This window comes from Culex quinquefasciatus, chromosome 3 (assembly GCF_015732765.1).
Source record: "Culex quinquefasciatus strain JHB chromosome 3, VPISU_Cqui_1.0_pri_paternal, whole genome shotgun sequence".
NCBI classification, from domain to species: domain Eukaryota; kingdom Metazoa; phylum Arthropoda; class Insecta; order Diptera; family Culicidae; genus Culex; species Culex quinquefasciatus.
The window spans coordinates 170298354-170316137 of NC_051863.1; the positions used below are offsets into that span (position 1 = coordinate 170298354).

At 42.1% G+C, this 17784-nt stretch overlaps 2 protein-coding genes across 12 annotated transcripts in view; both read left to right on the forward strand.

Moving 5' to 3' along the window:
- LOC6041453 (diuretic hormone receptor) overlaps nt 1-17784 on the forward strand; it is a 95619-nt gene that overhangs the window by 17157 nt on the left and 60678 nt on the right. The gene's annotated exons all lie outside the window — the stretch shown is intronic.
- LOC119769333 lies at nt 934-5859 on the forward strand. Its single transcript, XM_038261349.1, has 4 exons — nt 934-2834; nt 2906-3405; nt 3462-4611; nt 4764-5859. Exons 1-4 carry the CDS (start codon nt 934-936, stop codon nt 5857-5859), a joined length of 4647 nt encoding a protein of 1548 aa, XP_038117277.1.

Here is a 17784-nt window from a genome sequence, read left to right on the forward strand (position 1 = left end):
GCTTTGAATGGACGAGCATTCTTGGTCTCATACGTGTAGAAATTGTGTTTGTGGTTTTTCAAATAGCCAACAAAAGTTTGGTGATCTTGTAAAGATTCCGTCAACAAGCGACATTCTCCTCTTCGACCAAGCTGGTACGAAACCTTCAAATTGCAAGTTTCCTTGCAATTCTTCAGTTGCGTTCGAAAGCTGGCCAAATCGGAGACGGAAGTCACTACAATTGGCGGAGCCTTTACTCGTTTCTCGACGGCAGAAGGCTCAGTACGAGGAGAAGGATCCTTGTCAACAGTTTCGGATAAAACACTGTTGTTCGGTCCTGCTACCGAATTGTTTGAAGTTTTGAAGAAAAGTGAAAATTTGCGCAGTGTCCATCCCCAAGTCTACTACGATCGCCCAGCCAAACCCATCGACGAACCCCTCGAGAAACGCGCGCCGTTAGCGGAGATTTGTGGAGAGAGAACGAGAGAGAAAAAAGCGCGCGCTCAGCGCGCAGCAACAGCGACGAGCAGCATTACAGTCCACGAGTTCGGAGAGTGAAGACGCGAATAAAGCTTTTTAGTTTGTTAAGAAAAATCGCGAGTGTGTTTCATTCCGGAACCTTTCCGCCCAAGCCCATTCATAAACATTTGGTCCTTCGAGCCGGATAAGTTCCGCGAGCACGGGTTGGACGGAAATCTTCCGGAATCCGGTGGAAACCGTGGTGGTGAAAAAGTGTGGACAAAGCGCAAGCCAAGATGGCGGCCAGAAGGCCTTGTGAAAAGTGAGAAACAAGATGGCTGCCAGCGTCTTGTAAGAAAAAGTGCAAAAAAAGTGGTTCCTGCAAAAGGAAGAGCCCGGCAAGTGAAAAGTGGTCCCGGCATTGCTCAAAGTGTGGTGGTGAACGGCAACCAGTTTGCGTTCGTTTTCTTCTTGGTGGTATTCTTCAATTGAGCAATGTCGGTGGTTTCGAGCGCGGCAAGCACAAAGAGCGGGAAGAGCGCAAAGAGCGTGAAAAGCGCAAAAAGCGCCAAGAACAAAGAGGAAGAGGAGGTGGCGAACAAAGTGAAATTGCTTGTCCGGAAGCGTGGCCAAGCGATGGCGAAGGTGACCAACACCAAGAAAACCGTCGACACGATCGGAAACGACCTAACCCCAGCGCAGCTGCTCGTGTTCCAGAAGCAGCTCAACAACTACTACTCGGAGTGGCACTTCTTCCACGACCAGATACTGGATCTGGTCGATGATGAGCAGGTGCAGGACCACATGGACAACTGTAACAAATTCGAGGAGCACTACGCGGTGGTGCTGACCGTCCTGGAGACCGTGTCCCTGGCGCAAGCAGCTCCGGCCCGGCAAGAAGAGAAAGTCGTCTTTCAGCAGCAGCCGCTGAAAGTTCCGATGCCGAGCTTCGACGGCAAGTACGAGAATTGGCCGAAATTTAAGTCGATGTTTCTCGACCTGATGAGCCGATCGCGAGACTCCGACGCAATCAAGCTGTACCACCTCGACAAGGCTCTCGTTGGATCAGCTGCCGGCTTCATCGACGCGAAGACAATCAACGACAACAACTACGAGCACGCATGGAACATGCTGGAGGAGCAATACGAGAACTTGCGGATCATCGTGGATACCCACATTCGTGGCCTCCTCAGTCTCAAGAAGATGACCAAGGAGTCGTACAAGGAGCTGAAAGAGCTACTGGACGAGTGCACGCGGCACGTCGCGAACCTCGAGTACCACGGTCAAGAGCTGACCGGAGTGTCGGAGTTGATGGTAGTAAATCTACTGTCGGAAGCCCTGGACAAGGGAACGCGCAAGAATTGGGAGTCGACGCTCGCTCGCGGTGAGTTGCCAACCTACGAGGACACCGTGGCTTACCTCAAGGCGCAGTGCAACGTGTTGGAGCGGTGCGAGGCTGCAAGTGCGTCGACAAAGAGTCCACAAACAAAATCTACTGCGGCGCCAAAAACGACGTCGTACAAGTCACACGCGGCCACGACAGCAGAGAAGACATCCACGCAGTGCGACTTCTGCGCCGGCGATCACATTAACTTCAGTTGCCCCGATTTCGCCAAGCTATCAACCAACCAGAGAACCGAGAAGGTGAAGGCGCACCGACTGTGTTTCAACTGCCTGCAGAAGGGGCACAGCGCCAAAGAGTGCAGGTCGAAGAACTCTTGCAGAAAGTGTGAGAAGCGCCACCACACGTTGCTGCACTTCGAGAACGCTCAGCCAGCCAGATCGTCACACGCCCAGTCGGCGCCCAAGCAGGAGGAGTCGAAACCGAACGTGTCACCAAAGCCCGAGTCCGTGGAGCCGCTACCAAGCGGATCATCCGCAACGTCGTGTGTTTGCAACCAGCCTCAAGACTCCCAGGTGTTCCTGATGACAGCCATCGCGCAGGTAGTGGACAACAGCGGCGTAGAGCATCAGTGTCGCATCCTCCTGGACTGCGCCTCGCAGGTTAGCACCATCCGTGCAGGCCTTGCCGCGAAGCTAGATCTACCTACAAGATCGGTGAACACTGTAGTCGTCGGTGTGAACGGTAAGCGCAGCAACATCACTCACGAGGTAAGCGTATCCTTGCAATCCATGTACGACAATTTCCGGGCCACTGTGGACTGCCTGGTCATGGAGGAGGTAACCAGCAATCTACCAACCGTGCTGGAGGACGTTTCCTCCTGGGAACTTCCATCCGGGATTCAGCTGGCGGATCCCTCGTTCTTCGTCCCTGGGGAGGTGGACCTCCTTCTGGGGGCCAAACACTTCTGGAGTGCCATGAAGAGTGGCAAACGCAAACTTGGTCCTGGATTTCCGGAGCTGCGGGAGACACAATTTGGCTGGGTGGTAGTGGGGCTCGCTCGAAGGGGTTCTCCGCTGTCCAAACGTTGAGCTGCAACGTTCTCTCGCTCGATGATCTCAACAGTGCGGTCCAGCAGTTCTGGAAGATGGAGCAGGTCCCCGAAAGTCCTACCTTGTCGTCCGAAGAAGAGTCATGTGAAGAGTTCTACCAGCGTTCCCACAAGCGGGACGGTGCTGGGCGTTACGTCGTTGGTCTGCCGTTCAAAGAAGGTGTGGTTGAGTTGGGTGAGAGTCGTTCAATGGCATTGCGACGATTCTTGTTCCTGGAACGGCGGTTGGAGAAGGATCCTGAGCTCAAGCACGAGTATTCGAAGTTCCTGCGGGAATACGAAGAGTTGGGTCACTGTGAGCTGGTGGATGAGACTAAGGACAAACCTGGGACCAAGGCCTACTACATGCCGCACCACGCGGTATTGCGACCGTCGAGCACCTCAACCAAACTGCGTGTGGTATTTGACGCATCCGCCAAGTCTTCGTCTGGAACATCGTTGAACGATCTGCTGATGGTTGGTCCCCGGTTCAAGACAGTCTGTTCGCCATCCTACTGCGCTTTCGCCTCTGTCCGTATGTCTTCAGTGCCGATCTCTCTAAGATGTATCGGCAAATTCGCATCGACCCAGACCACTCGAGCTTCCAACGAATCTTCTGGCGGGAGAAGCCCGGTGACCCACTCAAGGTGTTTGGTCTGAGCACGGTCACGTACGGAACGGCGTCGGCACCCTTCCTGGCTACTCGCACTCTGGTCCAGCTGGCAGAAGACGAACAGAAAGAGTTTCCCATCGGCGCTAAATTACTGAAAGAGAGTTTCTACGTGGACGATTGTCTGTGTGGATTCGAGACGTTGGAAGAGGCTGCACAAGCTATCGACGAGCTCAGGGGAATCCTTAGCAAAGGTGGGTTTCCCATTCATAAGTGGTGTTCAAACTCGCAGCAGCTACTGGATTTGGTGCCCAAGGACGAGTGGGAGAAGCGAGCGGAGATACTGCACTCTAGCGTCAATCAAACCGTGAAGACGTTAGGGTTACTGTGGGAGCCCGAAACCGACCAGTTTCTGTTTCGCTCAAGCATGGACACAACCTTCGACGATTGTCCAACCACAAAGCGTCTGATTTTGTCGACGGTTGCCAGGATCTTCGACCCACTCGGTTTGATCTCTCCCGTGATCGTGGAAGCAAAGTTGCTGATACAGGACATCTGGGCAAAGGGCCTGGATTGGGACCAGCCGGTTCAAGGAAAGTTGCTGCAACGGTGGATCGAGATTCGGAGTTCTCTACGTCAAGTGTCGGAGATAAGCTTCCCACGGTTGGTCAACAGCACAAACGCCGTGCGCAGAGAGCTGCACGGTTTCGCCGACGCTTCCAAGCGAGCCTACGGCGCAAGTGTTTACCTGCGGTGCGTGAACCCCGACGGATCGGTCACCATGCACCTGCTGTGCAGCAAATCCCGGAACGCACCTACACCAGAGATCACCATCCCAAAATTGGAACTCTGTGCCGCGAAGCTTCTGGCGGAACTGATGGTGAAGGTAATCGAAGCAGTGAAGATGGATTTCGACGACATCGTCCTCTGGTCTGACAGCCAGATTGTCCTTGCTTGGTTGAAAAAGGACCTACACCAGCTGTCAGGATCCTTTGTCAAGAATCGAGTTGCCGACATCGTCGCCCTAACAAACCAGTTCACGTGGAAGTACGTCAGATCGAAGGAGAACCCTGCAGACATTGTTTCCCGAGGAAAGCCGGCCAGAGAGCTGAAGAAGGACAATCTCTGGAGGCACGGACTAGTTCTACTAGGCCAACCAAACTACCAAGCCGAGAGCCCACCTGAGCTGCCAGACGAAGAAATACCCGAGCTCAAACCCGTCGTGGCCAGTGCACCACTTTTATCGCCAACGTTGGAAGACTTCCCGTTCTTACCAAAATCAGCAGCTTTCGAAAACTCCAGAGGGTGTTTGGCTTCGTGCTCCGGTTCGTAGACAACTGCCGCCGCAAGGACAACAGGGTCGTGTCGGACCATCTGACGATTGGAGAGCTTCGGCGGTCCCTCAAGGCGTTGGTCCGCTTGGCGCAGCATACCAGCTCAATTGGAAGCGACATCAAGCGGGTGGAGCGAGGTGACCCTTGCAAGCAGGTTCAGTCGCTCAATCCATTCATCGAGGACGGCGTGATTCGAGTTGGTGGGAGAATACAAAAATCAAAACTATCGTACGAGACCAAACATCCGATGATACTACCTCACAAGCACCCCATCGTGACAAGCCTCATCCGAGCACTCCACAAGGAGCATCTTCACGTGGGCCCGTCCGGGTTGCTCGCGGCCGTCCGCCAGCGGTTCTGGCTGATCAACGGAAGATCCGCCGTACGAGAAGTCACGCACAGGTGCATGACGTGCTTTCGTTCCAACCCGAGTGGATCGCACCAGCTGATGGGAAATCTTCCAGAGTGCCGTGTTGTCCCGTCGGCACCGTTCGAGTCTACCGGGGTAGACTTCGCTGGGCCGGTGTACATCAAGTACGGAATTCGGCGTCCCGCCGTCGTGAAAGCTTATATCTCCGTGTTCATCTGTATGACGACGAGGGCCATCCACCTAGAGCTGGTTTCCGACTTGACCTCGGAGGCCTTCCTGGCTGCGCTCCGTCGCTTCACGTGCCGCAGAGGATACCCCCGTCAAATGCTGTCCGACAACGGTCTGAATTTCGTTGGCGCCAACAAGGACTTGAAGGAACTGGTGAGGCTCTTCAAGGAGAAACAGACGCTGAAAGAGATAAACGAGTTCTGTGAGCCACGAGAAATCGAATGGAACTTCATTCCGCCAAGAGCCCCAAACTTTGGTGGATACTGGGAGGCCGGAGTAAAGAGTGTTAAGACTCACCTCAAACGAGTTCTTGGAAAGACGCCACTCAGCTTCGAAGAGTACGCCACCGTCTTGACGCAGGTGGAGGCGATCTTAAACTCTCGGCCGCTTTTCGCTCACAGCAGTGACCCAACAGAACCGACTGCCATAACCCCGGCCATTTCCTGATCGGCAGAGAGCTGACTGCAGTCCCGGAGCCAATGCACGACGACAATCGAAACTTGAGGTGCCGCTGGAAGCACCTACAGGCCATGCGAGACCACTTCTGGAAGCGTTGGTCCGCCGAGTACCTCACCCAGCTGCAGAATCGAGCGAAGTGGTCCACCCGGACCCCGAACGTGAAGGAAGGCATGGTCGTTCTCTTGCGGGAGGACAATTTGCCGCCACAAACCTGGAAGCTCGCCGTGATCATCAAAACTCACCCAGGGAGGACGGAGCAGTCAGGGTTGTGGACTTGAAGACTGCAGATTCAAGCTTCCGGCGCCCCATCTCGAAGATTTCTCCGCTTCCGATCGAGTCTTGAGTTGCCGCTTCGCCGGCGGGAGGATGTTCGGTCCTGCTACCGAATTGTTTGAAGTTTTGAAGAAAAGTGAAAATTTGCGCAGTGTCCATCCCCAAGTCTACTACGATCGCCCAGCCAAACCCATCGACGAACCCCTCGAGAAACGCGCGCCGTTAGCGGAGATTTGTGGAGAGAGAACGAGAGAAAAAGCGCGCGCTCAGCGCGCAGCAACAGCGACGAGCAGCATTACAGTCCACGAGTTCGGAGAGTGAAGACGCGAATAAAGCTTTTTAGTTTGTTAAGAAAAATCGCGAGTGTGTTTCATTCCGGAACCTTTCCGCCCAAGCCCATTCATAAACAAACACCGAAACTATTTGCCAATGGAATTGGAGGATTGACCTCACTTTCAGAATCAGAATCAGACCTCGGATGAGGCTGTTTTCTTTTTCTGTTTCCGTTAGCCGATTTAGCGTTCAAACGCTTCACCGACGTAACGACCAAATCTTCAGAAGATTTGCGTTTACCTTTGTTTTGACGCATTTTGCAAGCAAAGTTCTCTTAAAAAGATGGCTTCGTTTGTAAAATACAACAAAATTTCAGGTGGGGTTAGTCTTGAAAAGACTGTTTAGAATTTTGGAAAACAACTCAGGTAGTCTTTAAAAAGACTGTGAATTTGGTTTAAAATAACTCTGAGCTTAGGTAGTAAAAAATACCGCAGCTCTAGTGTCCGTTCACCACGAAGGTTCGCAAGACACTGATATCACTTTCCAGTACATAAACGCTCCGTTCGTTGAACTTTCCCTGCCTGCTTTCTTTCGAAGGTCCGGAGAACGGAGAGTAGGGGAAATATGCCCATTTTAATCACTCTAAGCCGTTCGACCAATTCTCATCACTTTTGCCGTTTTCGGCTATTAAAATCCACATTTTCAGATGTATTAACAATAGAGAGTTGCTTGCTCACTTTTTTTTGAGCTAGTTATTACTTTGGAAAAGTCAAAAACACTTTATTACAGCTTTAATTCATGATCAAAGTGCTGATAGGCCGATAATAGAAATAGGCTGAGAAAGGGTATAATTCCCCTAATTGTGGTTTGGTTGAGCGTTTTAGCAGAATGCATTACTATGAATGCAAAGAGACGAGTTGTTCCTTTTAATTCCGCTATATATGATATATAGCGGAATTAAAAGGAACAACTCGTCTCTTTGTATTCATAACGGAGAGTACTTACGAAATTAGTCTTTCCAAATTTGTTTAACGATGTTTACGAACAAAGTCAGGACAATGATGCGTAACGATGTTTGTTTTTGTTTTTTTATCCTTCGTACTTGTTTCTCGTAACTTTGTCCCTTTGTTACTAACCGGTACTATTAGACTAATGTAATTGCATCATTATGAAGAAACAGGGATGAAATTTTATTATTTTATAAAATATATTACAAAAAAAAATAATAACGAACTCGTAATTTTTGATAGCTTTTTTTTGCACCATTAAAAAAACACAAAAGCCGGAAGATTTTGTTTTCGTAGTAATAAAAAATATATGTTTTAGTGAGATTAATTGAGTCTAGACTGTACTTCAAATATTCAAAATCTTAAAGTATTCAAACAATTCAAGCAAGAAGTGTCACAAAAAGATTTATATGTTATTACATATGGGTCATTCCAGGTCAACTGAGTACACTTTTGGACTCGACCTTCACCGATTTGGACCAAACTTGGAGGGAACGTTCATCTATCGATAGTTAACAGAAATCTCAAGTTTGGTGCTGATTGGACCATCCCTCTATTTTTGGCACCGCTCTCTTTTTTGACGATTTTCTATTTTTTTTCTTTTAATCATAACTTTGTAACTATTTGAGCAAAAGACTCTCTACAGGTTGCATTTTATAGAAAATTGTCCAAGGAATTTCTTTTAATCATAACTTTGCAACTATTTGAGCAAAAGACTTTCTACAGGTTGCGCTTTATAAAAAAATGTCCAAGGAATTCGATAAAAATAAAATGTCAACCCTTAAATGCCCACTAATATTATATGGGTAATTCTCCGCCAACTCACACAGCAGTTGCCCCGACCCCTCTTCGATTTACGTGAAACTTTGTCCTAAAGTTAGCCCTTTTGTCCCTGATCACGAATCCGAGGTCCGTTTTTTGATATCTCCATTTTTGAACATGCGAAAAAAGAGTTGTTTTTCAATAATTTGCAGCCTGAAACGGGGATGAGATAGAAATTTGATGTCAAAGGGACTTTTGTGTAAAATTAGACGCCCGATTTGATGGCGTACTCAGAATTCCGAAAAAAACGTATTTTTCATCGAAAAAAACACTAAAACAGTTTAAAAAATTCTCCCATTTTCCGTTACTTGACTGTAAATTTTTTTGGAACATGTCATTTTATGGGAAATTTAATGTACTTTTCGAATCTACATTGACCCAGAAGGGTCATTTTTTCATTTAGAACAAAATTTTTCAATTTAAAATTTCGTATTTTTTCTAAAAAAAGTTTTGAAAAAGTTGGTCGTCATCGATCATGGCCGTTCATGGTCACTGGTCACCCGCGACAGACACGGACGACGACAAAGAGAAACGCAAAAAGTAACTTTTTCAAAACTTTTTTTCGTAAAATCGCGATAACTCGTGATGTTTATAAGCAAACCCCTTATGTCTATATATCAAAATTTTTGTAATTGTCTGCTCTACAACTTTGTAGAACATTGTTACACTCTAAAAAATAACCCTGCAAAGTTAGAAAAAAAACACGAAATTTTGAAATGAAAAATTTTGTTCTAAATGAAAAATGACCCTTCTGGGTCAATGTAGATTCGAAAAGTACATTAAATTTCCCATAAAATGACATGTTCCAAAAAAATTTACAGTCAAGTAACGGAAAATGGGAGAATTTTTTATACTTTTTTAGTATTTTTTTCGATGAAAAATACGTTGTTTCGGAAATCTGAGTACGCCATCAAATCGGGCGTCTAATTTTACATAAAAGTACCTTTGACACCAAATTTCTATCTCATCACCGTTTCAGGCTGCAAATTATTGAAAAATACGTCTTTTTTCGCATGTTCAAAAATGGAAGGGGTCGTACCGCCCCTCCGTCACGAGATATCAAAGAAACGGACCTCGGATTCGTGATCAAGGACAAAAGTTACGGGGCAACTTTTCCCGATTTCGTGTGAGTTGGTAGAGAATTACCCATATTTTAATGATTTAAGTATTAAAATTCAGTTTTGACCAATTCCTTATATTTTTATTTGGTTTATTTTATCACCATCGTGTTCCCCGGACAATTTTACATAATAATCAATGTAGACCTAAAACTAAAATGAACTATCGGCGAGATACAGCGATTTTACTGAAAAAAGTTTGATTTTGCGCTGCACTCTGTGCTATGAATTCAATTCCAAAATAAGTTTCTCACATATAAAAACCGAACTATACGGGATTCATCCCTTTATGTTGAAAAGTACACCGTGTACTTCCGAGTGCTGTGCAAAATCAAACTTTTTTCAGTAAAATCGCTGTATCTCGCCAATAGTTCATTTTAGTTTGAGGTCTACATTGATTATTATGTAAAATTGTCCGGAGAACACGATGGTGATAAAATAAAACAAATAAAAATGTAAGGAATTGGTCAAAACTGAATTTTAATACTTAAATCGTTAAAATATAATATTAGTGGGCATTTAAGGGTTAAAATTATATTTTTATCGAATTTCTTGGACAATTTTCTATAAAACGCAACCTGTAGAAAGTCTTTTGCTCAAATAGTTGCAAAGTTATGATTAAAAGAATTAGAGGGATGGTCCAATCAGCACCAAACTTGGGATTTCTGTTAACTATCGATAGATGAACGTTCTCTCCAAGTTTGGTCCAAATCGGTGAAGGTCGAGTCCAAAAGTGTACTCAGTTGACCTGGAATGACCCATATTTATTTGATTTGGCTAAAAATACATTATTGGAATTGATTTTTTTTCGATGATACAGAGTATTCTGAACATTTTGAGCATTTTCAAAATTACTTGCAAAATTAATTGATAGTCAAACCACAAAAACATAATATCTGAGTTCTTTTTTTTGCCTTCCTCACTGAGGTAAGGCTATAATCCTGCTTTAAGAATGAACTTTTTATTAAAAGCTCCTAGACCCACCTTCATGTATACATATCGACTCAGAATCGAAAACTGAACAAATGTCTGTGTGTGTGTATGTGTGTGTGTATGTATGTATGTGACCAAAATTCTCACTGAGTTTTCTCAGCACTGGCTGAACCGAATTTGATCAAACCAGTTGCATTCGACTTGGTTTAGGGTCCCATACATCGCTATTGAATTGTTTGAAGTTTCGATAAGTAGTTCAAAAGTTATGTATAAAAATGTGTTTTCACAAATATCCGGATCTCAATTATATGCATGTAAACGATGTCCGGATCCATCATCCGACCCATCGTTGGTTAGGTAATTGAAAGGCCTTTCCAATGAGTCCAAAACATTGAAGATCTGGCAACCCTGTCTCGAGTTATGACCACTTAAGTGATATTTATGTACTTTTTTGAAGCCGGATCTCACTTAAATGTATGTAAACGATGTCCGGATCCATCATCCAACCCATCGTAGGTTAGGTAATCGAGAGACTTTTCCAGCGAGTCCACAACATTGAAGATCTGGCAACCCTGGCTCTAGTTATGACCACTTAAGTGATATTTTTGTACTTTTTTGAAGCCGGATCTCACTTAAATGTATGTAAACGATGTCCGGATCCATCATCCAACCCATCGTTGGTTAGGTAATCGAGAGACTTTTCCAACGAGTCCACAACATTGAAGATCTGGCAACCCTGGCTCGAGTTATGACCAATTAAGTGATATTTTTGTACTTTTTTGAAGCCGGATCTCACTTAAATGTATGTAAACGATGTCCGGATCCATCATCCAACCCATCGTAGGTTAGGTAATCGAGAGACTTTTCCAACGAGTCCACAACATTGAAGATCTGGCAACCCTGTCTTGAGTTAAGACCACTTAAGTGACATTTATGTACTTTTTGAAGCCGGATCTCACTTAAATGTATGTAAACGATGTCCGGATCCATCATCCAACCCATCGTTGGTTAGGTAATCGAGAGATCTTTCCAACGATTCCGCAACATTAAAGATCTGGCAACCCTGTCTTGAGTTAAGACCACTTAAGTGACATTTATGTACTTTTTGAAACCGGATCTCACTTAAATGTATGTAAACGATGTCCGGATTCATCATCCGACCCATCGTTGGTTAGGTAATCGAGAGACCTTTCCAAAGAGTCCACAACATTGAAGATCTGGGAACCCTGTATCGAGTTATGACCACTTAAGTGACATTTATGTACTTTTTGAAGCCGGATCTCACTTAAATGTATGTAAACGATGTCCGGATCCATCATCCAACCCATCGTATGTTAGGTAATCGAGAGACCTTTGCAACGAGTCCGCAACATTGAAGATCTGGCGTCCCTGTCTCGAGTTATGACCACTTAAGTGATATTTATGTACTTTTTTGAAGCCGGATCTCACTTAAATGTATGTAAACGATGTCCGGATCCATCATCCAACCCATCGTTGGTTAGGTAATCGAGAGATCTTTCCAACGAGTCCAAAACATTGAAGATCTGGCAACCCTGTCTTGAGTTAAGACCACTTAAGTGACAATTATGTACTTTTTGAAGCCGGATCTCACTTAAATGTATGTAAACGATGTCCGGATCCATCATCCGACCCATCGTTGGTTAGGTAATCGAGAGACCTTTCCAAAGAGTCCACAACATTGAAGATCTGGGAACCCTGTATCGAGTTATGACCACTTAAGTGACATTTAGGTACTTTTTTGAAGCCGGATCTCACTTAAATGTATGTAAACGATGTCCGGATCCATCATCCAACCCATCGTATGTTAGGTAATCGAGAGACCTTTGCAACGAGTCCGCAACATTGAAGATCTGGCGTCCCTGTCTCGAGTTATGACCACTTAAGTGATATTTATGTACTTTTTTGAAGCCGGATCTCACTTAAATGTATGTAAACGATGTCCGGATCCATCATCCAACCCATCGTTGGTTAGGTAATCGAGAGATCTTTCCAACGATTCCGCAACATTAAAGATCTGGCAACCCTGTCTTGAGTTAAGACCACTTAAGTGACATTTATGTACTTTTTGAAACCGGATCTCACTTAAATGTATGTAAACGATGTCCGGATCCATCATCCGACCCATCGTTGGTTAGGTAATCGAGAGACCTTTCCAAAGAGTCCACAACATTGAAGATCTGGGAACCCTGTATCGAGTTATGACCACTTAAGTGACATTTATGTACTTTTTGAAGCCGGATCTCACTTAAATGTATGTAAACGATGTCCGGATCCATCATCCAACCCATCGTTGGTTAGGTAATCGAGAGACTTTTCCAACGAGTCCACAACATTGAAGATCTGGCAACCCTGTCTTGAGTTAAGACCACTTAAGTGATATTTATGTACTTTTTGAAGCCGGATCTCACTTAAATGTATGTAAACGATGTCCGGATCCATCATCCAACCCATCGTTGGTTAGATAATCGAAAGACCTTTCCAACGAGTCCGCAACATTGAAGATCTGGCGTCCCTGTCTCGAGTTATGACCACTTAAGTGATATTTATGTACTTTTTTGAAGCCGGATCTCACTTAAATGTATGTAAACGATGTCCGGATCCATCATCCAACCCATCGTTGGTTAGGTAATCGAGAGATCTTTCCAACGATTCCGCAACATTAAAGATCTGGCAACCCTGTCTTGAGTTAAGACCACTTAAGTGACATTTATGTACTTTTGAAGCCGGATCTCACTTAAATGTATGTAAACGATGTCCGGATCCATCTTCCGACCCATCGTTGGTTAGGTAATCGAAAACCCTTTCCAACGAGTCCACAACATTGATGATCTGGCAACCCTGTCTCGAGTTATGACCACTTCAGTTATTTATGTGTACTTATTTTTGTGGATCTAAAAAAAATAGCTGAAATATGTCTCCAAACCATTCATATTACCCATTATTGGTAAAAAATGAGGAAGGCATCAACCACATAGGTGGATTAAGTTAGTTTTTTTTTCAAAATACGTAGTTTTTTGTCAAAAAAAAAATGCATTTAAATAAAATATATTTTATCTCCGCCAACTCACACAGCAGTTGCCCTGACCCCTCTTCGATTTGCGTGAAACTTTGTCCTAAGGGGTAACTTTTGTCCCTGATCACGAATCTGAGGTCCGTTTTTTGATATCTCGTGACGGAGGGGCGGTACGACCCCTTTCAGTTTTGAACATGAGCAATTCTCTACCAAAACCGGAAATGGATTTTATTTGTATTTTTTGATTTGGCTCAAACTTTGTGGGGGCCTTCCCTATGACCAAAGAAGCCATTTTGCATCATTAGTTTGTCCATATAAATTTCCATACAAATTTGGCAGCTGTTCATACAAAATGGTACGTAAATATTCGAAAATCTGTAACTTTTGAAGGAATTTTGATCAATTTGGTGTCTTCGGCAAAGTTGTAGGTATTGTTAAGGACTATTTAGAAAAAATAGGTACACTGAAAAAATTCCCGATTTTTTATTAACTTTTTTTAAAACTCAAATTCCCAAAATACGTATTTTTTGATTTTCGAGATTTTTGATATGTTTTAGGGACAAAATCCGCAACTTTTGAGCTATAGAAACATGGTCAAAATCTGCCGCCGAGTTATGATTTTTGAAAAACTGGTGATTTTGGAAAAATCGAAATTTCATACATAAAATTTTTTTCCTTTTTAATGCAAAATTGAATTTGCAATCGAAAAGTACTTTACAGATTTTTGATAAAGGGCTCCGTTTTCAAGATATAGCCACCGAAGTTTATTTGCGTTTTTCAATTTTTAAAAATAGTGACCATGAGTGACCATTTCTAAAATATTTTTTGAAAAGTTCAGAAAATTTGCTATAAAATTGTCTAAGAGACATTGAAGATTGGACCTCTGGTTGTTGAGATGCTTAAAGAAAAGAAACACGAAAATTGAAGTTTTCTGAGTCTCACCCAAACAGCCCACCATTTTCTAATGACGATATCTCAGCAATTAATGGTCCGATTTTCAATGTTAATACATGAAACATTCGTGAAATTTTCCGATCTTTTCGAAAAAAATATTTTGAAAAAAATTAAATCAAGACTAACATTTTAAAAGGGCAAAACTTTGAATATTATGCCCATTAAAAATGCTAGTATTGATTTAATTTTTTTCAAAATATTTTTTTCGAAAAGATCGGAAAATTTCACGAATGTTTCATGTATTAACATTGAAAATCGGACCATTAATTGCTGAGATATCGTCATTAGAAAATGGTGGGCTGTTTGGGTGAGACTCAGAAAACTTCAATTTTCGTGTTTCTTTTTCTTTAAGCCGCTGTATCTCAACAACCAGAGGTCCAATCTTCAATGTCTCTTAGACAATTTTATAGCAAATTTTCTGAACTTTTCAAAAAAAATATTTTTAGAAATGGTCACTCATGGTCACTATTTTTAAAAATTGAAAAACTGCAAATATTTCGCTAAAATCAAACTTTCGGTGGCTATATCTTGAAAACGGAGCCCTTTATCAAAAATCTGTAAGTACTTTTCGATTGCAAATTCAATTTTGCATTAAGGAGGTCAAAAATTTTATGTATGAAATTTCGATTTTTCCAAAATCACCAGTTTTTCAAAAATTATAACTCGGCGGCAGATTTTTGACCATGTTTCTCTATAGCTCAAAAGTTGCGGATTTTTGTCCTAAAACATATCAAAAATCTCGAAAATCAAAAATACGTATTTTGGGAATTTGAGTTTTGTGAAAAAAGTTAATAAAAAATCGGGAATTTTGTTCAGTGTACCTATTTTTCTAAATAGTCCTTAACAATACCTACAACTTTGCCGAAGACACCAAATTGATCAAAAATTCCTTCAAAAGTTACAGATTTTCGAATATTTACGTACCATTTTGTATGAACAGCTGCCAAATTTGTATGGAAATTTATATGGACAAACTAATGATGCAAAATGGCTTCTTTGGTCATAGGGAAGGCCCCCACAAAGTTTGAGCCAAATCAAAAAATACAAAAAATAAAAATGGTCGAAATCGGCCGGTTTTGTAGAGAATTGCTCACATACGAAAAAGAGGTATTTTTCAATAATTTGCCGCCTGAAACGAAATTTTGTGTCAAAGGGACTTTTATGTAAAATTGGACGACCGATTTGATGGCGTACTCAGAATTCAGAAAAAAAAACGTATTTTTCATCGAAAATAACACTAAAAAAGTTTTAAAAACTCTGCCATTTTCCGTTACTCAACTGTAATTTTTTTTGGAACATGTCATTTAATGGGAAATTTAATGTACTTTTCGAATCTACACTGTCCCAGAAGGGTAATTTTTTCATTTAGAACACAGTTTTTGATTTTAAAATTTCTTGTTTTTTCTAACTTTGCAGGGTTATTTTTTAGAGTGTAACAATGTTCTACAAAGTTGTAGAGCAGACAATTACAAAAAATTTGATATATAAACATAAGGGGTTTGCTTATAAACATCACGAGTTACCGCGATTTTACAAAAAAAAAAAGTTTTGAAAAAGTTGGTCGTCGTTGATCATGGCCGTTCATGGTCACTCGCGACAGACACGGACGACAAAACAAAGAAAAACGCAAAAAGTAACTTTTTCAAAACATTTTTTCGTTAAATCGCGATAACTCGTGTTGTTTATAAGCAAACCCCTTATGTTTATATATAATTTTTTTTTGTAATTGTCTGCTCTACAACTTTGTAGAACATTGTTACGCTCTAAAAAATAACCCTGCAAAGTTAGAAAAAACATGAAATTTTAAAATGAAAAAAATTGTTCTAAATGAAAAAAATGACCCTTCTGGGTCAATGTAGATTCGAAAAGAACATTAAATTTCCCATTAAATGACATGTTCCAAAAAAAATTACAGTCGAGTAACGAAAAATGGCAGAGTTTTTAAAACTTTTTTAGTGTTTTTTTCGATGAAAAATACGTTTTTTCGGAATCCTGAGTACGGCATCAAATCGGGCGTCTAATTTTACATAAAAGTCGCTTTGACACCAAATTTCTATCTGAGTACCGTTTTGAGCTGCAAATTATTGAAAAACACAACTATTGAAACGGGTCGTACCGCCCCTCCTCCACGAGATATCAAAAAAACGAACCTCGGATTCGTGAAGTTTCACGCAAATCAATGAGGGGTCGGGGCAACTTTTTCCGATTTCGTGTGAGTTGGTAGAAAATTACCCACCATATTTGTATTAGCTTCAAAAAATTAACTTTTTTTTGGTTGTGTCAAAAGCATGATATTACTTATATTCGAAATAAAATAAAAAGAGCCCAAAAAATATTGTGGATCGAAATAATATCTTTTTCTTTCAATGCTATTTTCAATAAATTTTGTAAAAATAAAATAAAAGATATTGAGTTTGCCTCCTGATATTTGAAACATGTTCTAACAGAGATAAGAGGATGGGAATGGGGATGACATATTTGTTGACTAATATTTGCAATGGCATCATTTCTAAAATATCATTTATTTTATTGATTTTTTTTCTTGAAACATCAATAAGAATTTCTACGATGATCTACGAATAAGTTATACATATCTTCATGTACGATGCATTTCGAAATCGGATGTTGTATTTTATCTTTTGTTGATTCTAGATACGACTTTTTGATTAATTAATTTACCCAGTTCAGCTCAGGCGCACGGAAGTCTGCCCCGTTTGCCAACAGCATAATACAGGCTGCAGAGAAGGTTAAGTTCCCAAACTTATCTGATTCTCATTATCACTTTTGAAAAATACAAAATCTCCCCAGAGTCTTATCTCTTCCGTTCTCCGCACAGAAGGGGGCAAACATTTACAAACTCTACAAAACTTTGCTCGAGCTTTCCATCGAGTCTGCTCTTTTGTTTTTTTTCAACGTTATTTTATTTTTCTTTTAAGGAAAAAACATCCGAGAAATTGAGCACAAAGAAACGAACAAAGAAAAATAATTTAAAAAAAAAACAAACCGCTTCTTACAAAACTTTACATGCTTTGTTCCCTCTTTAAACAGACAAAAATGCGTCGCAGCTATGCTGCGAAGAGCTTCCAAAATTGAGATGAGAACTAACGCAAACAAACGCAGAGATAAGTAATTAGGCGGTGAATAATTAATATTTGAACTATGATAAACCGAAAACAGAACACACTTCTTAGTGGCTATCTGGCGTGAATAAAAGTGATTTCAAGTTGGGTGAAAAAAAAATCATCTCTGGAAAAGTAAGACACAATAAGGCAAACTGAGGTTAATTGTTTGAAAAAACTGAGTGTTTCTATTATATTTTATGAAGCCTCCTAGCTTCAACCTGAAGTTGAAAAGTTGAAAACAATGCAATTATGTGTGCACACAAAAGAGCTGCAAAACCTGCGGCAAAGTTTTACACAAAATGGTATGAATCAGCAACGGTGAAGTATTTTTCTGCAATTTAATGTTTTCATAATTTTTTTTTATTATTTGAAAAGTA